Source organism: Sciurus carolinensis, chromosome 11 (genome assembly GCF_902686445.1).
Source record: "Sciurus carolinensis chromosome 11, mSciCar1.2, whole genome shotgun sequence".
NCBI classification, from domain to species: domain Eukaryota; kingdom Metazoa; phylum Chordata; class Mammalia; order Rodentia; family Sciuridae; genus Sciurus; species Sciurus carolinensis.
Genome location: NC_062223.1, coordinates 69055637 through 69080466, shown reverse-complemented (window position 1 = coordinate 69080466; position 24830 = coordinate 69055637). Strand labels below are relative to the sequence as shown.

At 43.0% G+C, this 24830-nt stretch overlaps 1 protein-coding gene across 2 annotated transcripts in view; it reads left to right on the top strand.

Moving 5' to 3' along the window:
• Syt9 (synaptotagmin 9) overlaps positions 1-24830 on the top strand; it is a 183132-nt gene that overhangs the window by 138750 nt on the left and 19552 nt on the right. The window contains exon 6 of one of the 2 annotated variants that reach the window (XR_007103948.1): positions 1163-1287. Coding sequence is in view for 1 of the 2 variants with exons in the window: in XM_047517364.1 (XP_047373320.1) it covers positions 1158-1287 (130 nt within the window). In the remaining variant the exon portion in view is untranslated. Of the gene's footprint in view, positions 1-1157; positions 1288-24830 lie in introns of both variants that reach the window. The other variant, XM_047517364.1, reaches the window with a different exon arrangement.

The following is a 24830-nucleotide window of genomic DNA, read 5'->3' as shown; positions in this document are numbered from 1 at the left end:
TCTTCCATCCCGCCTGCCTGTGGCTGTGGCAGACCTTGTCCCATCTCCTATGGGCAACACACAACACCATTAGTGTTAGACCCCAGGAGAGGGTGTTGCCCACCAACTGTGGAAGCCTAGCCCAACACTTTTTAAGCTATTGCCAGATTTCCTGCATTAACAAATCTGATTATGTGATTTCTGCCTCAATTTAAATATCAGTAAACTCATGAATCTGGACTGGAAAAATCCATGCCAGAATCCATGGGGTTTCTGCACGCATCTGATTTTAATGAGTATAGACTTGAATATCTTTTACACTCTCTCCCTACCCTTCTATTCTCTTTAGCACCCACACACAAATAGACGAAAAGTTACTCATCTTTGCAGGAAGGAAAAAGAAAGAAAATATGTGAACTTGGATCTCAAAGAGTTAAAGAATGAGCAAAATCCTTCCAATTAGGCAAAGGACTTTTTCAAAAACATTACTGAGAAAAAAAACAAATTGGTCCAAAACAGAGACCTACCCAGGAAAAGTTTCAGAAATATCATCCCTGATGTTAAAGGAGTTAAGTAGTATTTGTGCAGTTGAGAAATCAAGTTGGGTCAAAGAATGAAAAACTTGGTTTAGTGAGAAAGAGAGAACAGCATAAGATGATCTCAATGTTCTCTTAATGAAATGGGAAGCAAGAAGACACAGGAGTCTTCTCCACTCTGCTCTGTTTGTGGGCTCTAGACCAGTGGCTGTGACCCAGAGCTGCTCCCTCACCCATCCTGAGTGACCTCTTATGGTGCTTTGAATGGCCATTATTATTTAAAAAAAAAAAAAAAAAAAAAAAAAAAAAAAAAAAAAAAAACCTCCCTTCAGAGGATTCCCTTTTCATTTTATGGATTTGGGGACCAATGTACTTCCAGAACCAGAGATGGCATTTTTAGTATGCATCAGAAGTTCTTTGAACACAGAGTTCTTGGGAACAAGCTAAGCCATTCAGTGTTAGGAAAACCAGGGTACAATAATGAATCCCAAGTCCTATTGGCTGTTAAGCGTGGCCTATAGTTTTAAATTAGGGAATAATATAAGATACCATTTCCCCAGTCCTGCCATCAGTTTAGCTGAGTAACTGCTGCTCTTATATACCAAAATTTTAAGAAAAAACTATTGTGGGCCATTTTCACAGTGTAGGTCACAATGAGATCATTGGCGTGTGTCAAGTTGGCAACGAGGCTGAGAGGCTGGGCAGAGACCACTGGAGTGAAATGCTATCGTATCCTCGGAAGCCCATTGCACACTGGCATTCCCTGATGGAGGTAAGATCTAACACCATATGCTCCACTTTGCAAAAGAGTAAGTACTTTGCTGTCAAAATGCAAGAACCATCCAAAGCCTGAGAGCATCAGTATCTACAGTCATGATGGGTTTCCCTGGTTGCATTTCCTGAGGTCACTGGGACTTGCATTCAATGCAAGGTTCAGTCTGGGCCCCACCAGTCTAGTGGGTTTTGAACATTGATCAGGAATTATTCCTCACTTTGATTGTATTTTTAAAAGATTAAGATTCTCTGATTCACATTATGGTTTTGGGTGCCATTTTGATCTTTTGGGGGGCATCTGAAGGATCTGGGTGAGTGCAGAGTTTTAATCCATCATATATTGTCTTGAACCTGACTTCTTGAAGAACTTGGGACTGAGAAAGAGGAGACCTGGATTCTAGGATTGTGGTTCTGAGTAAGTCGGTTCGAATCAGGTTCAACAACATGTAATAAAAACAACAAACCACAAGACAACAACAGGTGAAATGGAAATGTCTTTCTTTCTTGCATATAAAAGATCCAGAGGAAGTAAAGGTAGGGTATTGTAGTGACTCCATGATAACAGACATTTTCTGCTTTACTATCCCACTGTGGTTTTGTACCTAGAATTCACCCCAATGTGCAACATGGCTGCTAAGCTCCAAGGCAATAAAAAGGTGCAAGAGTCAAAAGAACACAAATTCTTTTTTTAAGGATTCTCTTTGAGATCTCATGCATCACTGCTACTTATGCTTAAATTAGTCACAGAACTTTGGACGTGCCTAGTTGCAAGGAAGTTAGAAATATATTCTTTTTGCTGGGTAGCAACATGTTTGCAGAGAAGAGGCGGGTAGGATTCCCAAAGGCAATTGACCATCATTCTGCCACTTCACCTCCATTCACCAGTCCCTCCCCCATCGCTGCTCATTCATTCTTATTCTACTCATCTTTGCCTATCGATGTATTCATTTGCTAACTCATTCCCTTAAAAATAATTTATATTTCCTAAGTAATATTTCTGAAAGTCAAATGCCATGCATACAGGTATAGAAAATACAGATGTAGATAAGAAGTCATCTCTTACAGAACTGAGAGATGATAAGAGAGGCATTATTAACATGTACACCATAAGCTTTATCATCCATATAAAGAACACAAAGGAGAGACTTGTTTGTTGTACTGAGAGGAGATTGTCCATAAAGACTTTCTCCTTTCTGCTCTCAATAAGTGAAAAAGACAGAACCCCTGAGAGTGGGATCACCAGGAAGTGGGGAGCCGCTATTTATGAGGGTGCAGGGAATTCCAGGCAGAGAGCTGTGCTCTCCCAATGCAGGCAGCTGTTCTCTGCATAATCATCCTGAGAGACCAAGACCAGAGCCTCACACGGTATGGGCTCAGTTGCCATTGACGGTCAGGTGAGTCTAGCTGGAATAATCATGCAGGGTAGTGGTGTGGAGGTAAGAGGCTCCCAACTCAGGTCTGAGGACCAAAGGACACATCCTTTGTTGAAATTGTGCGGGAGGGAAACACCAAGCATCAGGGCCTCTGGGTAAATTCAAGGAGAGCCTGGGGGGCCCCTAATTTGCAGGTCCCTTAAGACATCTCTGCCCTTGGGGCCATAGAAGCTAAGATTTTCTCTTTCCTGGACTCAGAATTAATCCCTAAGGGAGACCCAAAGGACCTATGAATCGCTTGAGAAGCAGCTGGGGGGCTGACCCTGACTGAACTGTACATCACTTCTTCAGCTCCTGGTAGAATTCTCAAAGGGTCTACTGTGGCTCATTGAATTGTCCAGACCTGCTACTGGCAGGGGCAGAGCAGTTGTCAGACTTCCTGCCTCCTTAGACAGCTTGTTGACTTCAATTCTGGTTTGTAATCAGGAGTGCCAGGAAATGGGACAGGACTAAGGATGAGGGTGAGGAAGGGCTAAGAGAAATGAGCCCTGATTCATGCACAGGCAGTTCTCTCTCAGTGACCTCGACAGGGGAGTAACCTTTGTGTGTACGGGGAGGAGTTTACACACCCAGCCCAGAGCAGCAGCAGGTGTTATGCAAAGAGGGTGGTGAAAGTAGGCCTTGGAGCTCTCCTTCCCTGTTGAGGGAGAAGTGCTATATGATTTTGGTCACCTGGGAGATATTCCTTAAACTCTGAGTGCTCAGCTTTTTTTTGCAAGTCCGTGTTCAACAATTATGTAAGTGAGAAAGAAATGTCTTTAGGGTTAAACCACTGAAACTTGGGAGTTATCTGTAGAGCAGCTGGAATGCTTCAGCTAGTACAATGGCAGTTTCTCAACTGTTGTAGCAGAACTGAGGAAATGAAATGCCGACACCCCTGATATGAAGGGCAAACCAAGGGAGGCTGCTTCTTCCCTGTTGCTTCCTGTCTCTTTGAAGTAATGCCCTGGACTCCAGATCCATCCCGAGAGGGGAAGTGATGCTTTCCCTTTTAAAAATAAACATGTCACTGGCAGAATTGGGGCAATGGTACCAGATGAGATGAAAAGCAGGCCTGGGAAGTGGCCCATGCTCTGTAGGCCTCCACTCTTACAGGGCCATAGACAAAGGCTTGGAAACATGCACACTGGAGTCAGATGGACCTAGATTCACATTGCTGGGCTGCCGCCTGCTCGTTGTGTTTTCTCGTCTCAGTGGCCATAACAGTGCCTGTCTCCCAAGGGTGGTGGTGAGAATTAGACAATCTAATCTATGTGAGAGGCAGCCCTGTGGCTGGCTCATGGCAAATGCTCAGTAGAGTGCTCAGTTACAGTCATGATGCATGTCCCACATTCTGACTGGTTGCTGTGTGTTCTCATGGGACTGTGCCACACAGGGAAAGTCATCCGTAGCATTTGTGGTGGAGAATAGGAGAAAGGCCTGCACCCTACTGAGCCATCATCACAGATTGGGGCAGGGGCGGGGCTGACTCAGGACTTGGTTGGACATAGATACCCATATATAAGTTCTTTCCCTTTTCCTCCTTTCCTTGGCTATAAAGATAAATTGCTGTTTTACTCTCTTAAACTTATGCTTTAAAAAAGAAACAGTGATAAATCCCAGTTCTTGACAGGTGTGTGTTTTGTGTGTATACACATAAGCATGCATATATGAGGGGTGAGGGAGCAGCTTAGTACTGAACCCTGAACCCTGCAGAGATCTGGCAGCCTGCTTGGGGCTGCATCCAATATACCCTGACCTTGCCAGGGCAGGTACCAGATGGAGTCTTCAAAGCCAGTGAGTTCAAAAATCCTCTTCTCTCTCAGGGATTCTGGATGGCTTCCCTGTACACTCAAAGGTCAGTCAACACTGCTCCCTTTGCTCTCCTTGATGTCAAAAGCCTAGGGAGCTGTGTAAGCTCCTCCCGAGCAGACCACTTGGCACTCAGGGATAGGCGACCACAGGAGATGACAGAGCACTAGGGGCATCACCGCAGCCCCTGCCTTTACATAGCTGTAATAAGATGGTATTGGCCTGACCATGTGGCAGCACTTTTTCCCCCCTCCTGAATGCCAGACTGCTCTACATTATGAACTTTGGGAAGAACAGTGGGAAATAGTTCCAGGTTTCATTGCTTCTTGTGTAGTGCTGGGTAGTTTCTGTACTCTTTGGGTAGTAGCCTTGGTTTGATGGGAAAGCCAGGCACAGACACCGTTTGGTTAAAGCGAATTTTAGTTTTCTGAGAGAATGAAAAAGGGTATCCAATCATATGTATAGTAAAGATGAGCACCATTATCCTAATTGACAGAGGTGCAAGATTCTAAACTCCCAAAGTCCTATTTAAGGGGTACTCAAGTGTGGGCCAGTCTTCTTCTCTTCAAGCCCAGCCTTTGTACATAAATGTGTGCCAGATTAAAGAGATTCTGAACTAGTCTGGCTCTCCGGCAACCTGACTGAATCTGCTGTCCATATTTACTCAGGGTTATTTGATTTTTAGCACAACTATGGGAAATTATGGTATAGTATACTCTGAAAAGAAAGGAATAGAGTTCTCTTTTATTAGCCTTAGCCTCATTAATCCATTAAGTCCCTAGTTTTCAATTCTGTGAACATGATAATTACTTTTTTCTTTTTCTTTCTTTTTTTTTTTTTTGGTACTGGGGATTGAACCCAGGGATGCTCTACCACTGAGTGACATTGCCAGCCTGTTCTATTTCTTATTTTGAGACAAGCTCTCTCTAAATTGCTGAGGGCCTCTCTAAGTTACTGAGACTGGTCTTGAACTTGTGATCCTCCTGCCTCAGCCTCCTAAGTCATAGAGATTACAGGTGTGTACCACCATGCCTGACTGGTAATTACTTCAGAGTTCCTATAAATGGGATATTTGTTACTCAATTTAAGTTTCTATAGGTGTTTTATATCTGGGACAATGAGACAAGATAGTTAATATGTAAAATTAGAGCTTTAGACCTAAAGCAAATGTCAATTACCCAGACTTGTCTTGAAATTACACTAGCAGCCCCTTTCAACCATCGCTAGATGTTATCTATAGAGTTCTCAGCAGAGTCTGCCTGAAGTCTTCAAGGTTCCCAAGAGAAAGCATCTGATTACCTAGGTTAGGTCATAGAAATGTGACCTAGTGCCCATTCCAGCAGAAGTTTGGAGAGTAGACTTCTTGAGAAGGGTCCTGGAAGAACAAGGGAGGTTGACTACAGTAAACGTGACTGCTTCCAAATGATTTTGAAATGAGAGAATGAAAGAATTGAACCTTTGAGCTAGTGGTTAATTCACAACAGATTTAGGAAACAAGATCACTTCTCCAGGAAGGATGTGGGAAGAAAGGACACGAGCCGCGAGAACCTTGGTGCCATTACAGGCCTATACAGTTACATGGTCTTATCTACCTTGTTCCTATAGCCCAGGTTGACCCAGGGCCACATTTACCTTCAACTTCCCCATCAATCCATCTGAACTTGGGGTTTTAAAGCCTGAGCTGAAGCCAGAATCTCTCTTTCTCCCCACCTTTCTCTTTTCTTTAAAGGCTTTCTACTTCCTCTTCCTATCTTGTAGAAACTTCTTTTCTATCATAGCATGCTTCCTTACTACCTTTGATTTATGTTCAGGATTCCAAGGTTTCCTTTCAACATGTAAAGGAAATGTTCAGAACTTAGAAGGATCTTTTCTCCTAAGAAGACATGACTTTAAGACTCTTGTTTCATGAAGACTAACTGATGCTAGCTGGTTGTCGACCTTCTGTTATCTACCTTCAGCCGGTAAAAATACAAAATATTGAGTCAATGCATGGAACGTGATTTAAAGACAATCAAAATGCCATCCCTGTTACATAGATATTGAATTAGTATTTGATGAGTGAATGAAAAAATTAATGAATGAGGTACATGCTGGAATAAATTGGGTTCCTTTAGTCCTGAAGTTCCAGACTCCCCCATTCAGTGGAATCCAAAGTAGAAACCAGTTCTAGGCAAGGTATAAAAGAATGATTTTGCAGTTGGCTGCTCAATAGGAGATGACCTGGGTTAAGCTCCAAGCTTTGACTCCTTTCTCTATTTACAAATACATGAGGAGAGGTTTCTTTACTCCCTCAGTTCCCATGAACCCCCATCTGATGACAGTGGCTTTGCATTTTGATTATAATTTGAGAAATAGTAAAACACAATTCCCCCTTGAGCTGATATGGGTGGCCAGGTCTTGGAGTATTTCATTATCTCCTTTCATAAGAGAGAATCAGCACACAGAGATCCCAGTGTAGAATAGCAGACTGCTGTACCCCAGTGAGAACTGGTTGAGGATCACAAGGGTGCTAGTACCCCTCAAGTGAGCTGTTCTCAACATGGAAGCATTCATGTTTTATAGAAGGTCATGCCTTGCTCTACCTGTCTGTGAAGATAAAGAGAAAAAAATGAAGGGAAATTGGAGTGGGGAGTATGATATAAAGGCCTTATTCTTGAGTTTTTCCATTTTGTTTTTACCAAAAAATACACTAATTTTGATGGTGGAATTTAGCAAGTCAGTGTCCAAAAGCACTTGTAGAGTCACTGAATCAAACTGATTGAAAAGAACATAAACGTGCTATGTGTTGTGGATCTGAAACCATTAGTAAGCCTGATAGAATCTATGCCAGTTGATGTAAGTGACCAGGACGCAGTTTGGATAAGCAGGCACGATTAGTGTTAGTGGGTCTTTGTTTCCAGCTGGTGGAGGTCAGCAAGTAAATCCAAGACCACTCAGGCTTTCCCCAGCCGATCTTCTTTCTCATATTCGATTATCTGTAGGAAAATAAAAAGGATGCTAAGTATTTTCTCATCTTCAGGTGTGATACAAAACCAGTGACTTTCCCAAAGGTCTATAGAAAAGAGAGTAATCATACATAACGTGGGAGTGCTCAAGGTAAACACTAGAGGTATAAAAGATAATGACAATGTGGTGGAAAATAACATTCCTGCTTGAACTGAAAGTCAACTGCATCTTGACTCTCCCCTCATTCACAAATGGCCTTGCTGCAGAAGTCTCTTCCCTGGAGGGTCCCACTTGAATAGCTATTAAATAGAAAGGTGGATGACCCTGGGCCTGAGCTTCAACTTACCCCATCTCCAAGAATGGCTTTCGTAGGTGACTGTGACGTGATGGGATGGGCCAGTTCTCCTCCCACAGATGAAATAAATGAATCAGAATAGTTTATGCCACTCAAAGAATCACACCTGCTTCAGGTAGTTTGGGGAGAGAAGGACTGTATCCTGCCTGGGGAGGGACCCTGAGGCAGAGGTGGAGCATCCTGGCAGAGGACACCAAGGAAGACCTCTGCTCCTGGAAATGAATCTTTCAGGAGATGATCCTGTCAAATGCTGCCTCGCACACATCGCCATAGATGCACAAATAGGACAAAGCTGAGTGTGTTACTTTCCCTGGTAGTAGAAGGGGAAAGGCAGGGTCTGATTTACTGCTCTTTTGACGTCAGGTTTAGGATGAGTCTGTCAAAGCAACAGGGGGTGAGAGGAACTAGATGAAGACTGTGGGGAAGGATTGTGATGTAATAGTTTAGATGGACACAGCAAGGTGAGGATTTCAAGCCCCAGGGTTCAAAGCCTTGGGGTATATACTGTCTATAGATGCTTTCTAAGAAAAAGTGGTGGTCTTTTGGGAAACCCAGGAATGAAAATGTTATTTGCAACTTTTATTTTTCTCAGCAAGATTCTTTGGGAACAGTAGGTTATGTTAATGAAGAAAATTACAATAGAATGGTGAAGTCAAGTTTATGTAGAGGCTACTTTGTGGACCGTAAACTGTGTTGGGGTACATGATTTTAGTTCTCACACTCCAAGAACAAAAATACAGGAGAGCTGGCAAAGAATTCTGCCCAGTTCTGTGGGTATTTGTACACTGACGGCATGAACATTTATTGGTTGCCTCTCCAGCGTTAAGCCTCCTTTCTGATAGCCTTAATTTCTCACTGATGACTCCCTAGAGTTCCAATCTTGGCTCCAGGAGTGGCACAAGTGACTTTGAGAATTAACAATGCCTAAGTGAATTCTGTCAGAGTATTATAAAATATTTGGTGTGAATGCTGGGACAAAGATGCTGTATCTTTCTTGTTGGATATAAATGAAGCATCTGTAACTTCTCTGGACCTCTGTAAAGGAGCCAGACTTAGGGGGAAGTCAACCGCATGGGTGGCCATATAGAGAGAGAATAACAATCCAGAACCTCAATCATATGCTTGAGTTGCTGGATCAAGCCTCTCCTGAACATAGAGTAACCTCTGACCCTTCTGAATATGTAACTCATAAATTGCCTTTGTTGTGTGAGCAACTTTAGGTGGGATTTCTGTTGCTTGGAACAAAAAGCATCTGGGACACAGATGAACTCCTATCCTGCCCCAAGTGGTCTTCCCTTGGAGTGAAGGGAAACTATTCCCAGAGGTGCCATGAGATTGACTGTTCTGTCTTCCTGTCTGTGATACATCCAGTACCTAACAAAATGTGTGGCATGCAATAGACCCTCAGTGAAGTTTTCCTAATGAAATCAATGATTGGTGTTTGGTTAATAAGCTTGTATGTTGAAAGTCATGACCAAAAGAGAGACACCCTGCTCTCAGTGATACACAAATACCATTTGCAGTTAAGGAGAAAATGTTTTTCTTTTGTATTTCTATGTTACTTTCCAGGGGGAATCTGAATCCTAGATGGGGCGAAGGGCCTATAGGAAGCTCTCCATTTGTGATTGTTCCCTTGGGTTGAGAGGCACAGATCCTCAGCAGTGAACATCAGGCATCTTCCTGTCTCTCTCCCATCAGTTTTCCTATGATGGACTTCAATTCACTTGTTTAAAATTAAAATGAATACCTATACTTTTAAACAATATTTTAGCAACTTTATTTTTTATTCCTATGTTATTTTTTTCCTAAAAAGTCAGGGGGACTTTAAAAATCATCAAGCTATTACATAATGCAATCTCAACTTCTAGGTGTATGAGTTGTGCTCAGATTGTCAGAAACAGAAGCAGTTATGAAAGAAATGGAAAATATCAGGGTGATTTTCCCTACATAGCTGAGTATCTGAACAGTATATGCTTAGATACTTTACAAATTGATAGTAAGTGCTCAGATTGACAGTTTGCTAGAAAGGTCATAAAACCAATCAAGAAAGTAAATGTCATCCAAAGGGAATAAGACTGCCTACAAATTTAAAAATGTAAACATTCTGGATTTTCCTTCCTGATATTAATGCTTAATGAAGTCTCTGAAGAGGGCATGGGGATTTTAAACCCACATCTGTTTGTTCTTTTCACTGGGCCTGATCTGCATTCTGCCACTGCTATTGTCTGAACGTTCCTGTGCCCATAAAATTCATGTTGAAACTCATCCCTAATGTGGTAGTATTAAGAGGTAGAAGGTGAATAGGCCATGAGGGCCCTGCTCTCATGAATGGGATTATAAAAGAGGCCCACCATGTGAGGATGCAGAAAGGAGGCACATTCTTTGAGGCATTAGAGCTAGTCCTGGCCAGACATCAAATCTACTGGTGCCCTGATCTTGGGCTTCCAGCCTCCAGAACTGTGAACAGTAAATTTCTGTTGTTTGTAAATTTCCCAGTCTGAAGTATTTTGTTACAGCAACTCCAAAAGGCTAATAAGGCACCTTCCTTGTTGCCTGGAGTCAGGGTCACATCAAGAAATAAGACTGAGTTGAAGCAGGCAACACCTACTCATTAGGGGAAGGCAGGAGCTGACCTGTTTGCAGAGGGGCCCACAGAATCTATAAACAACATCTCAAGGTGGAGCATCTGATGTTTCCATCTTAGTTCTGGAAACTTCTCTGCAGTAGTGAGGGGGGCCCTCCAGTGGTAGCCATGTGCCCTAATGAAGGAACTAAGAGCCTGGCAATGGTTAGGGTAGGCTTCTAGTTTTAGAGAAGTTGACAGAAGAACCCTTTATTTAAGGATTGAAATAGGATCCTGCTTGGAGGATCCTAGCTAGGCAGGCTGTGTCAGCCTGGTGGGGGAAGTGAATGGAGAGGGAGTTCTACTCCCTTTGGCAGATGAGGTCCAGGAATGAATTGACAACCAAGACTGCTTGACTGGAAGATTGTGTCACAGGGCCCCAAAGCATGGAGGGTGGCCACAGGAAGGTAGGTCTGCCTCTCCACCTCCATCCCGAAGCATGAACATTGTATTCACAAGTAAGTAGATGAGGTGACAATATCTGATCTTTCCATTGCATTTAAAAATTTTTGTTCCTAAAAGTTACAGAATGTTTACTTCCAGAAGTAGTGATCGTGGTTCTTATACTACTACTTACAAATAATGTGGTATTTCAATTGCTTTTCAAGTATGAAACCAACATATTACTAAATATGGACTTACCTAGTGATAAATCTTAAATCAGGAGTGAGGATCCAGGGATCCTTGTAGAGAAAGAAATCATAACTGAGAGCAACCCTACACTCTCAGGATAGTGAGGCGACACCAGGGACAGTATCTTTGATCTCACTGAGTCAGGGCAGAATTTAAATCCTCACTTATAGGGCACCACCAGCCCTTCTGCTCCTCTAGCAGGTCAGAGGGCATGTTAGAGCTGCAGTGTGCCCACTGTATGTCAGTGGACAAGTTGGGGAAGCAGGAGGACTGGAGCTGAAAGAGTTAATTACAAAGACCTTGAGGAAGCTGCTTTTTGTTACAGGGAAATCAGTTTTAGCTCCAGTTGCTGCTGCCAGAGGAGATGCTTGAAAGCAAGAGAGGGAATAATAGGAAAGAAAAGGACTTTTGAATCACGTGGGAGTCTTCGAGGACTACTCAGCCCAGAAGATGTTCCTCTTACTGTTTCAAGCAATAATTCTCTAAAGCCCCCAAGCACAGATATAACTTCCTTTGCTGTCTTTACAGATTGTGTTTGAATTCATGGGAGCCCAGGAGACTTTCCTGCTGTGTATGGGCTTCCTCAGTAGCAGAAAGTAGGGACAGAATTAATAATAGCAATAACAGTGGAAATACAGAGCTGATCCCTGGGTTGTACAGGTAGATGCTCTAAACATTAAAGGAACATCTTTGAGCAATTGCAGGCAGAGACTGATATAACTTGATTTAGAAAATCAGCTGCAGAGACCAGAAGACTCCACTAGACAGAATAATGAGAAGTTGGAATATTAAAGAAATAGATCTGGACCAGATTTAGGCTTCACTCATTCCTGTCCCAGAAAAAAGGGAGGCTTGGAAGTTAAGGACTGAGCCCACTCTACCGTCACCACCCACTCCACACCCAGAGAACATTAGGTAGTCTCTATTTTTAAGGTTCTGTGCTGCTGAGTGGACATCCTTACTTAATAGCTATTGAGTGGGGTGGGGAAGGAGATTGTTAAACAATATCCCTTCCATGTGGTTGAAGAAACTGGAGAAAGAATAGGTGTAGAAGAGGAGTGTAGGAGCCACAACCAACCAGAGGGCAGTTTGGTGGCATTGAGGGAAGCAGAAATTAGGGACAATACCTTCAGTAGAATAGACATGGATTTACGTTTGGATTTTGCAATGAGAGTTGCAAACTGGATGGTCCATGGCAATTCTACATGATTATAGATTATGGAAAATCCCTTTATATGCACATCTATTTACAAATTTAATTTAGTTCTTAGCAAACTAAAGCAAACATGTGAAGACTTAACTGTTTGATAGAGTGGTGGTCAGTTTTTTGTGTGTTTTGTGGGGTTTTGTTGGTTTGTTTGTTTGCTTGTTTTTTCACTGAACTCATTCCTGAAGCCAAATTTAATTTGGAAGCTGAATATGTAAACAAATAAATGCAAGAGCTACTTGTAATCAAAGCAGCCAAAATTGATGACAGCAAAATCTTTTAATCAGAGAGAAAGGCACAGTCCAGTTACATTTCCTGGTGGGCCACCCCAATTGTGCTGTTGTCACTAGTGTCTGACAGACAGGAGAGTCCATGGCCACTCCACCACTTAGAGCTGCTGACTTGAACAAATTACCCGATGTCTCTGAAGATCAATTTCCTCCTCCATATATGGGGATATTAGTTCCAGGTTTTAAGTACTTGTTATGATGATTAAATGATATTTACTAAAGCACCTAGCACAGGATCTGGCAATGAAAGATGCTCAGCAAGTGTTTTTTTCCATTTCTCAGCCAATTAAAATCTTAGGAAAATATAACCCCAGACCCAGGCTTTTTAGAAGCTGATTTTCAGTGGCGCTATTGCAGTGCTCAAAGAAGGAGAACTTTGTAGGGTATTTCACATTTCTCATTTCTCTGGTTTTTGGAATTATGAATGCTTCACAGAAACTTTGGTGTCATGAATGTAAGCTGTAGCACAGTATTTCAACAAGTTCCCAGTTATACATGGAGCAGGGTGCCTGAAATGCCCATGCCTGTGATTCACAGGGGGAAATACATTTAATATCACACATATAAAATACATTTAATATCACACATATAAAACTGAAACCAAGGTTTCAAGAAGTAATGCACATATGTGTAATGTACTTTGTTTTTTAAATTTTATTTTTTAAAAAATACTGGTCACAATTTTACAAATCTAATAAAGGGTCATTATTCTTAGTATGAAAAACACTGAAGTAAAAGATACTCAATTTCACAGAGGGCACTGTAATTTTGATTCAATATGGGAGTATTAGGAGGGAGATGTAGAATCATGATCCACTGCACACATGTTTAGAGCCATCCATTCTAGTCTTTTCTCTGAAAGACCAGAATTCTTGACTTTTCATCAAGTATATTTGCTGGGAATCAACACATCCCTTGCTTGATTTTAGATTCTCTTCATAGAATGCTACATGCCTGAGTTGCTGTTGCCACATTTGCATGAACATGAGTAAATTATTTTTACCATAAATATTTAACCTTAGATTTGGAGATTATCATGCTTAATAGCATAGAGACAACAGTTTTGTGTGTTTATCATTAAAGAAAAGTTTTGTTTAGAGACACAGAAGGAAAGAGGCATTTCTCATTGAAGGTGTGTGTTACACTATGACAAAGCGCCCTGAAGTGACCACTGACTCCTTGGCTCCCCCTGGGGGCCAGGTACTACACTGAATGTTCTGCACACAGTGATGAAGACCAAGGACTTGTCTTCAAGGAAGCTTCCGGGGAAGACTGACAGTGAATTGTTCCAGTATGATATCATAAATTATGTAACTGGCATTTTTTGAAATTTGTATGGGACCATAGATGAGAGTCCCCAACCCTCCATGGGGAGAGAGTGGTAATGAGAGACACATGCTGGTCCCACTTGATCAGGCTCTTGGAAAGGAGTAAGAATCCCCCTGCTGAGCAAAGAAGAAAAGGAAAAGAATAAAGATGAGTGTGTTCAAAGACACAAGGTTGTGAAAGAGGAGGGCCAGTGCCTGGGACACCAAAGAGTTCAGATGATTGAAACACAGGGCGCCTGGGGGACAGAAATGAGGCCAAAAAGGGGGGGGGGGGAGGAGTTTGGCCTTTTTACTGGGGCTGTGAGGGAGCTCTGGAATGATTTTAAGAGGCGCTTCAGCATGCTCAATGTGGCGTTTTAGAAGGATCATGCTGACCATCTGGAAGAGGAGGACAGGAGGGGATGAGGCTGGAGGCAGAGACAGCTGCAGTGGTGGAGATGAGCTACGCTGGGGCCTGAAGAGGGCAGAAGTCGCGGGGCTGGATGAGGAAGAATGCACTCGCGAAGCTTTGTGAGCTAAACCTGAATGAGAGGGCAGGAAGCGGGAGGAGTTCGGGATGAGAGCCAAACCTCTGCGGGGACCAGATGGATGGTCCTGCTGTTTACTGAGCTACTGAAAGGTAAAGAATGGACAGGGGCAGAGGGAGAGGATTGAGGGATGGGAAGGCTGACAAGGAGAGAGGAGAGATTGAGAAATTTCAGTGTGTTGGATCCAAGAGCAATGGATTTAACAAAATGCAGTGTTCGCATATTACTTCTAAAAGATTTTTTTTTTTTTTAAAGACAATTGAGTTCACAACGGCATGGCTTAGAAGAATTTTAAAATCCAATAAATAAATAAATATAAAGTATGTCAAAGCCAAACTCCCCGTCTACATACACATGTGCGCGTACACAAACACTCGCGTGGTATCCTATGTACTACCCTTTTTTTTAGCTGACAGCCAGGTTCTCTTCTGGGCCTAAGACCACATGAATGATGGCAGGTGGGTTCACTGACTTTTACAATGAAAATGCGTATGCCTCTAATCTGCTGATGAAAGGCTAATTAGCCTGAATTTTAAGCCTTTCAGGAAAAGTATGTCAGAAAACTCAGAACTTTACCCACAGAAGGTTTTCCTGGATTAAGGGAGATTGCAGTTTTTCCCCCAGGGCCTGTGTATCGGTATTAAAGGGCTCCAGCCTTAGCTGTGACCTCGCTCTGAAGAGAAGGGACCTCAGTTCAGACAGGTGGGTTCTGCCCTTGCAGCTTCTCCTTGCTAAGACCTAGAGTGAGGGCAAAATAAAATAAAATAAAGGGAACACCATTAGCAAAGGACCTCATACACATGAGGCTGACCTCCTAAGGAGTGAGGGAGAGAGAAACGTTCGGAGAGAGGCACAAGGGGACATAACCAGGACATCAACAGTGGTCCACGGAGCAGCCTACAGCAAATTGGAGACACAGCAAAATCTGTTCAAATCAATTTCAAACTAAACTTAGTAGTATTTTTAAATCATCTCTCAGCACTTTGCCCCATCCCGGTGCTACTTGTTTTGTGTGCACAAGTTGGTTGGGCTGGCCGCGCTGAGGGTTTACGTCTGTCTCCCCTGAAGGAGAGAAGTTTCAGTGGAATAATGGTATCTGGCGGCATCTGGACTGGAGAGAGACAAGGAAGGAGGAATTAGGAAGTGAGGAGTTGGAGTTAATGATAATAGACGATTCCTTCACGTTTTGTTTTTGTTCTTTGTTTGTTTGTTACACAAGGGGAAGACCAGTAGTTAGAAAAAGTTGAAGGGTCATGGGAGAGGAATTTTCCTTTTCAGAAGCAAAATATGTGACCATTTTTATAGGCTGAGAACAGGATAATAGAGAAGAAAATATTGAAAATACAGGAGAGGGATAACTGATGTGTGGGCTTTGACCTGGAGACTCAGGGCCGCCCTTCTTACAGAGCATGCAGGATGCTCTGCCCTTCCCATACTAACAAGCCCTATGGTGCCATCTTACCCCCACAACATACAAGTGAATGTGACCCTGTGGACAGAGTTAGGACGTACCTTGTGCTGCTCTCAGTATAAGAACAGAGGACCCAACATGTACGCAATGCCCCTATACCACCTTCCCCCAACTACCAGATGGAGGACCTAGCCAGTCACCTTACTCCTCTCCCCAGATTTCTGACACTCAGACTTTCTCTGTACACTTACTGCATACTGCGGTGTCTTGGAAATAGCTCTACTCTCTTCCATTCTGTTTCAGCCTTATAAAGGGCCCCTTTCCTCACCTTGGTCCTACTGGGATTTTTGCCAGAATCCTCCTCTATTCTTCCATCAACTTTAATCTGAAAGGACCCAGCCCCTTCCCTATGTCTTCTGCACTTTGAAACTGCACCTGTCAGATCAGAGCCCCCTCCGTCATGCCATACACCCCACATCCCACCCCTGACACTTGAATGTCACACTTCTATTCCAACCATCTCTGATTTCAGCATCAGCTCTTAATAGAGAAGCATATTCCTGCTAAGTCCATTCCTCCCAGGTCCAATTCACAGCCCCTCCTCCATTCACTTGCTGCGACTCCAACTGTGGGCAGTCTTTGAGCATTTATTCTAAAGTTCTAAAAGGCCCAACTCTGATGCAAGTGAACACTTCTCACCACTCAGAAAGCAAACAATCACTTTTACTTTTGGCCTCAATCAGACAAAGCTCAAGACATTCAGAGGGTGAAGCCATCTGGAAAATATTCCTTAAACACACACACACACACACACACACACACACACACACACCTTAATAGAGAGGACAAAGTTCCAGGGGAGAATAAAAGAAATTATACAAACTGGACTTCCACAAGCTTAAAAGAGCATGGATGCATGCACATAGCATAGGAGAGAAGAAAGTCAGTCAATTCATTTAAGTTCCTGATGGAATAAAACCTTCATCTAGTATATGAACTTAAACCTTCTGGGAAACCAGAACCTTTCTCTACTTCAGGTAACAATGAAAAAGAGATGGAGGAGAGTAAGTATGGGAGCCTAGGTAGACTGATAGAAAAAGGAGGATATCTAATCTCAAGCAGCCTGTGCTGAAACCAGGAAGGTGACCAATGCTCAAGACCACTAGGTCACACCTACAAAGGCTGTCCCGGAAACACTTCTTGGCAGGAGTCCCCAGGCCAAGCCATAGGAGTTGCAATCAAGCAACATCAAGTCAAGAGACAAACTGGCTGCTGAGAGGTAAAGCCATGAGTGAAGGCTGGAGAGCAGGAGGAGAAAGACTTCAAGGCTGGAGATCAGATGTTAATAAATAGGAGTCTGGAAAATGAACGGGGGGTGGAACACAAAACCTATGAGAGACACATGCTAAAACATGTCATTTGTGGCGCTTGCCCCAGCTCAGCCTCCTTTGCATACATACACAACTCTACCCCCAATATCTGTCGACAGGACAGTCCTGACCATCATGGTGTATAAAGTGTGTATCTCTGGTCATGGGTGATTAGATCAAGAGGGGCACATGCTCCCAGCAGCCAATCTGTGGGCTGCCCAAAGAGACGGCCTGATAACACAAGGTGAGTTGGGTTAATTAGATTCTGCCGCCAAACTTGGAAATGTCAAGAACATGAGGAATCAACAGAACCACAAAATGAAAGATCAAAAGACTTTCAAGAGGGAATCTAGAAGTCTTGATGGGCCATGAGAAAGCCACATTATAAGTATCCTAGATTTGTAATGATAACAAATATTTGCCAAGAAGAGGATAAAGAAGTCAACTAATAAAAAGTTGAGAGGAAAAACAGATGAACAAAAACATAAGTCTTATTAATAACAGACACCTGATCAAAAGATCTAGAAAGGTTCCGAAGCTAAGATTCTGGGAACTATCTTGGACCCCAACAGAATTCCTGTACCTACTCCTATAATGGTTTCTTCTTTGGAACTTCTGTGAGAATTCATTTCTATAATTGTTCCGTGAATACTTTCATTATAAATCACCACAAACAATTTAAATTTGTATTGAACACCCTTGATTGGGCTTGTGTTCCTGGCAACCTGAAGACTCCCCTGAATAGGTGTAGCTGTGGAAGTGTCCAAAAGCAAACACGATAAAGAGTGTGTTTGGCCTCTACATTTGTTTCACTGTTTCCTACAGTCTAACTGTGCTGAAGTGAAACCTTAAAATGGTATCAATCCCCTGAGTAGAAAAGCAACTAAACTGAGCAAAATAAAATAATACAAATGGAAATGAGGTTCATACCATTGGAGGGAAGCCAGTATTTCTGGAAAAGAAGCACAGATGAGGGAGAGACCCCCAGTCACTTGAGTGTGAAGTAAGATGCTTTAGGAATGCTAAAAAAGATCATTATTGGTGATGCTTATTGTGAGGCATGACTTTATGTGGACTGTATGTGGATCAGAAAGGTCTAATAGGTAGATAGATACCTTCCTGGAGTTGTAGAAGGTGTGATTGAGTGTGCTAAAATTGGTCAAAGTTGTTGCTTATCATGGACAGATAATCCATGTGGAGTGAACATGAATGTGTCTTCAGAGGAAGTGCTTTTTGGGACAGGAAGTTGAAAGACTTGAAAATACAGGTGGAATTTTCATTACTTCTTCCCACTGCCCTTTGAAACTCTGGAAAACTGAGGAGTACTTCAAAGATGATCAGTAGTTGCCTTGAAAGATCAGGTTGATGTTTAGAATGAGGTTCTGAACCGAAAGAAATCATTTCTAACCAAGAATACAGAGCATCTTACAAAGATGTGGGAATTATGTTGTTCAGAGGTTGATTAGCCAACTTCATCTAGATGTATGAACTGATACCAGGAGTTAGAGGAGGACAACACAACAAAACAGATAACCCATGATACCACTTGCTGTGAATGACATTAAGCAGGATGTGGAAAACAGCGTTTCAGGATAGGGGGTGCCTAATGACTCACAGATGATAAGACAGAAAACTCATAGTCATAGGTGTTCTGATGCATCCTGCACAGAGAACAAACAAAATGTCTAGGGCAATGTCTGCAGCCATGTTAGCATCACTGATACCCAAGCATGTCAGGAGACCACTTAGAAGCACACAGATTAATGTGCTGTACCTTCCTGGAAACTGTCCATGAGGTTAAAAGAAAAAAAAAAAAAAAACTTGCAAAATGTATTGTGGAACATAGCAGAAATGACCCACCTAAGGGAAGATCCAGGTAGACAGGTGATACTTCTAAAGCAAATCACAGCATGAATACAGAGACAGAAATCTAATTGTGAATAGAAGCCCACTGAGGAGATGTTTCCTGAAAGTCATCTTTCATCAAAGACAGAGTATCTGACAAGTTCTTGAGTTGCTTTGCTATAAGATATGTTTGTTGGAATACTTCTGATGTAAAGATACAAACTCAGCTAAACAATGGGAAATTATATCATCCACCCAGATAGTGCTAGGGTGAAAGTTGAGAGATTGCAGATTTGGTGGTTAAAGACGGTGTTGGAACATCAGCTTTTCCCAGGCTGCTAGTTATCCTTCCTTTTGATTCATCATTGTGTCAACTGCTACGTGGATGCAGTTCTAGGCATTGAGTCCAGACATGAAAACACGCAGAGGAAAATGTACTTCTTGTAGCTTTCAACTTCCTTGAGTCCCCAGTAGACTTTCCATTTTTCTGTCATTACTGGAAGTTTGTCAGTTTTTGAAGGAATGTAGGCCAACAGGTTCAATTCTGGAACTTTTCCTGAGATACCATGAAAAACCCCATTCCCCACCCCCTTCCCTCGAAATACCTGCCCAGCCTTCCAGTTCTGACTCTGCTCCTATCCAGCCAATTTTTTTCCCCACAGCCCAGAACTTCATCATCTGCCTTATTTAGAATCAACCCATTTTCTAGCCAATTTCAAAAGATCAAGCCAGCGTAGGCACCACAGAGTAGTAGACCAAGTCTGGTTCCCAGTGCTGGCCAGGCCAGGACCTCTCAATGAGAACCTTTCCAGATAAGAGCTGCTCCTGGCAGTCCCTGATGGCCTCCTCCCCACCGCTGCCTGTCACACCTCTGCACATGATGTCAACACTCTACTCTCCAGTGAAAATGACTTCTAAAGTGCTCCAAAATCCTCCCAGCTCCCACGTCTGTGGTGGGACTTAGGACAGTAACCTGGAGAACATCCTCCTACATACATCTCTGAGTTGGTCTTGACCCTCTACTCCAGCTGTTCCTGAACCCAAAACAGGGTGAAGGAAGAGTCAGCCCCAACTTTCAGGACACTTTCCATTTTCAGAATCAGAGAATCAATGTCCCAGGGATATATCTGTAGCTCCTAGAGGTACTCAACACAGGACTTTACTGTCAGCATTACTCTAGCCCACCAGACATGGAAACTTGGGTCTCACCTTCTCTCCCCACACCTTTACCTCAGCACTATCCACGGGCTTCTTAAGTTTCCACTCAAATTGGCCTCCTTCCTTTATGACACTGGGATTCACTGGACTCCTGCCAGCAGTTTTCATTCACGTGGGTAAAGGACCCTTACCTCAATGCCAAGCCTCTGTCTCCCAAAGAGCAAATGGTCATTTCCTGGGCTTCAGCTATCAGCTCTGCTACCCTTTGCTGCCCTCCTCTGGCCATTGACATCACTGCAGGTGATGCTCAAGGCTCTGGTGGGTTCATGGATGGGTTCATTCAATAAACTTTTAGGGCCACTAAGTACTAGGCAATGTTCAGACACTGAGGAATAAATAAATGATGCGATAAAAATATATATTCCCTGCCTTTCAAGAGAACACAGTTGAGTGATAAAAGGGAGAGAGAACTTGAATGGGAATGAATGAATTCCAGCGTACTCCCTGTGGAAGTTGAGAGTTACTCATCTTGCAGAATCTTATCATTCCAGTACCTAACACCTTCACTTGAAAAAAAAAAAAATCTTGGAAACGAGCACCCTTTCCCCTTTTAGAGTAGAGTTAGAGGTCTTTGACCTCCCTCTAGTCAATGCTTATGCTAGTCACATCTGCCGCCTTCCTCCCTAGTATTTTAAGACTTGTTTTCATTTATAAAATAAATATTTCTGAGAAGATGCCAGCACTAGAGATACAATGCTGATTTCTTCATTCCCCATTGATGAGGAAACATAGTTTAATAATAGTTACAGTAAGTGTTACCTGGAACTGTGTTCTACCTTATTCATAACTAACAAAAGTTCTGCACAGCAAAGAAGGGCGTAGGATCCATACTTTGGGGGGTATAAAGAATGAACCACAGAGGAACATAGCCTATGAGTATGATAGGCATTTCAAGAATTCTAAATGCCTGAAGGAGGCTGCAGAGCAGAGAAGGACCCTCTTCCCTAAAGCCAGTGTCTGCAGCCTGCTCAGCTGAAATCAGCAACTCAAATGCTTTCCCTTCCTGTAGCATTCTCACTTCATCAGAAATTCTCTTCTACCCAACTACCTTATCTCTAGATGAAGATCCCCATAGGGCAGTTGGCAGGTTCCAAATCAGGTATAATACAAGAACCACAGTTCAATGTTGCGAGAGCCACATCTGTTTTCTTTTTCAATGTATATCTAATCCTTCACATAGTGCCTGGTACATAGGAGGAGCTCAATAATTCTGAGATGTGCATTGAAGGAATGCTTGTATTTTGCATAACTCTTCAGGAGGAGCTGAATAACTTCTTCAAAGAATTTAGTCATGATTAAATTCATGGGATCAATGGAGTATTCCTGTTCATTGTAATTTCATCTGTTGGCCACCAGGGTGTAGACTGCATTATAGTGATACCAGTAGACTGCCTCCAAGTCCATGATGGCTTCACCATTGTCCCAAGTTGAGATTTAAGAGTGCTCCTCTTTATTCAACCTGCTGCCCGTCCGGACCCCAACATAAGAGATCAGTGTGAGTCGAGGAATCTTCCTGGTAAAGAAAGGGGAGGAGGAAGGATTTCAGTGGCAAGGGAAAGAGAGAAGAGCAGGGTGCAGTGACAGTGAGGGGTGGGGATGCAGAACAACTCTGCAAGAATCTACTTCCAAGGTCTGGAAAACAAACCTCTTCAAGGTCTCTGCTCCTTCTTTGACAGGTCCTCCGGGATCCCTGTCCCACTAGTGGGCAGCTTTTCCTTATAGATCCAGCAGGGGCTGCCACACATTTTGCTTAAAACTACAGCTGGTTTGTAATTTTGGCCTCAGACAGTAATTACAGCTGCCAGGGCTCCTTGGAGAGATAATTACGGAAAGGATTCAGCACATTCATTTTATCTACACACTTAACCATCAATTAAATCATTACCATCTAATCCTATTCCAGAGTCTAGAAATGTTCTGTGAATATATAATTTTGAAGGCACTGAAGTTTGTTTTCAGATGATTTTAAGTGAAAAATTGCCCAATTTCCATAGCCAACAGATGCCCACGTGTATGCTTTCTATGAAGGCAGAGCTGGGCGTGTCTCCTGTCTTGTGGTCACTGCCTCCCTGGAGGCCTGGGCCACATAAAGGAGCAAGTAAGAATGGATTGACAGGCAGGAGCCTCGACTTTGCCTTTGATCTCTCATGGAGTTCATGATTTTCTAAAATAGGATTAGTGCCAGGAATTAGTGGCCAGTGACTGGGGACAGATTGAAGGGTGTCCTGTCTTGCAAGGAAGCTTCCATGGGGTTCCTCTCCTGCTGGGATTCTGCAGGGTCCCTGAGCCACTATCCACTAATTCAAAGCCAAAGGTGGGGTCTTTTCACTTCAGGACCCTAGAGTCAGACCAATGGGTTGATGTCTTAGCTCTACCACTTCTGAGTTGTATGTCCTTGAGCAAGTTTCTAAATTTCCTTAAACCTCAGATTATTCAACATTTTTACCACACAATAATAGATCCTACTTCACAAAATTGTTGTGAGTCTTAAATGAAAAAAATGAATGTTACATGTTTAGCACAGTGCCTAACATTTAATGGATTCTAGGTAAATTTTAATAATCAATTTTATTTAACATAAAAACATGTTCAGGTGAAGAAAAGAGCAGAGGAAGGATTTGAGTGTCTAAAAACATTCTTCAAGTAGTACCAGGAGCCTCTGAAATCATGGGTAGCTGTGGGCCAGTGCCACTACAGTCCTCGACCTCCCTCTCTGCCACCCAAGAGCCCCTGACTGAAGTGTCACTCTTCACCCCTTCTCTGATCTACCCTCCCTCTCCTCCTGCCCCCATGCCCCTCCAGGAGCCTCATGCTCTGCTGGTTTCTGCTCTCCCATATTCTGATGCCCTTCACTGTCTTTCTCTTTCCCAGACTTGTGGGCTGATATTTAGAGTCATGCCCCATGTTTCTGTCCTAAGCCACTTTCTACAACACACAAAACAGCTTTGGGGAAGACAGTGCCAATGACCCACAGGAATACAGCTGCTTGCTGTCCTCTTGATGCTAGAGAGACAATATATATCATCAATCACTAAGTAATTACTTATTTGTGGGTTACAGCATGACATTTCAACACCTATACATAATGTGTAATTATCAGGTTAACTGGCCTATCTATAACCTAGGACACTCATCATTGCTTTGTGTTAGGAACATTCAAAATCTTCTTTACTACTTATTTTGAAATATTGATAATTATTGCCAACCATAGTTATCCTACTGTGCTGTAGAACATTGGAAGTTATTCTCGAGAGACAATTCTAATAGTCAGGATGCTTAGGCTGAATCATCTCTCCAGATTCTACCTAAGGCTGGGATCTCAGAGGCATTGCCTCCATGGTGGGCCCTACGAAGGAGCCCTCTTTATGAGGACCAGACTACTGTGACAGTCCTCAGCCAGTGTGTGGGCTCAGTGCCTCTTGCCCTCCTGCCCACAGCCCTTGGCTTATTTACTGGGATTACTAAAACTCCCAGTTCTTAGTCAGGCATGGTGGTTCACACCTGTAATCCCGGTGACTCAGGAGGTTGAGGCAAGAGGATTGCAAGTTCAAAACCAACCTCAGCAACTTAATGAGGACCTAAGCAACTTAGTGAGACCCTGTTTCAAAATAAAAGGGCTGGGGATGTGGCTCAGTGGTAGAGCATCCCTGCGTTCAATCCCCCATACCAACGAAACGAATAAACAAAAACCTCTACACACTGAAAACACTGAAACGCTGAATGGAAAAAGCCCTCATTGGTGACACCCCATGCTTTGCCTCGTAGCGTGAGATCTCCCTCTGTGGAAGGGCTTTATAACGAGTCTTGATGGTTCACTGAGAAGAACTGCTGGATCTCAGGGTCCCTTCTGAACTTCAGGATCCCATGTACTTCACACTTTCAGGCCAATTGATGACTTGGTGGAGCAGAGGAGGTGAGAGGTGCAGAGGCAGCTGGGAAGGAAGACAGAGCGGAGAAGCCCTGGCCTTTCGGGAGGCTTCAGGACTATCTGTTTCCATCTCAGATCTGTTCCGAAGCAGCCTTTACCCCATGAGGGAACTAGACTAAGGTGCAGGGACCTGGCTTAAGACTTCAGGAAATCATCATTGCTTTTGCTGGCTCCTGCTAACTGTGCAGTGTGTACATAGCCACCACAAGCAAATCTCGTCGTCCTCTCTGGGCTCCACATTCCTATTTCACCCTGCCACAAGTGGAAAAAATTAGTCCACTCCTCCCGCTCCAAAGAAGGTGTCTTCTGCTGGTTCAGTAAGATGACTGTGCTTTGTTTACCGTTCCATGCTACGATGATTCCACTTCAATTACACTGAAAATGGAAGCTGTGACCACCGCTTCTCCAACCTTATGTCACACGTTTCTGTTTTCCAGATTTACTGAAATAGTTGGATAAAGTGGCAAAATCTCCTCTACTACAGAGCACAAAGAATTCTCTCAAAATAACTCTCCTTTTATAGGCCCTCAAACAATTCTTCAGCAGGCAAGATGGATGAGAGCTGGGTCTCCCCAACATAATGCCCCGGGATTCAGGCCACTGATGAGACACCTACCATTCCTGGTTCACTCATGT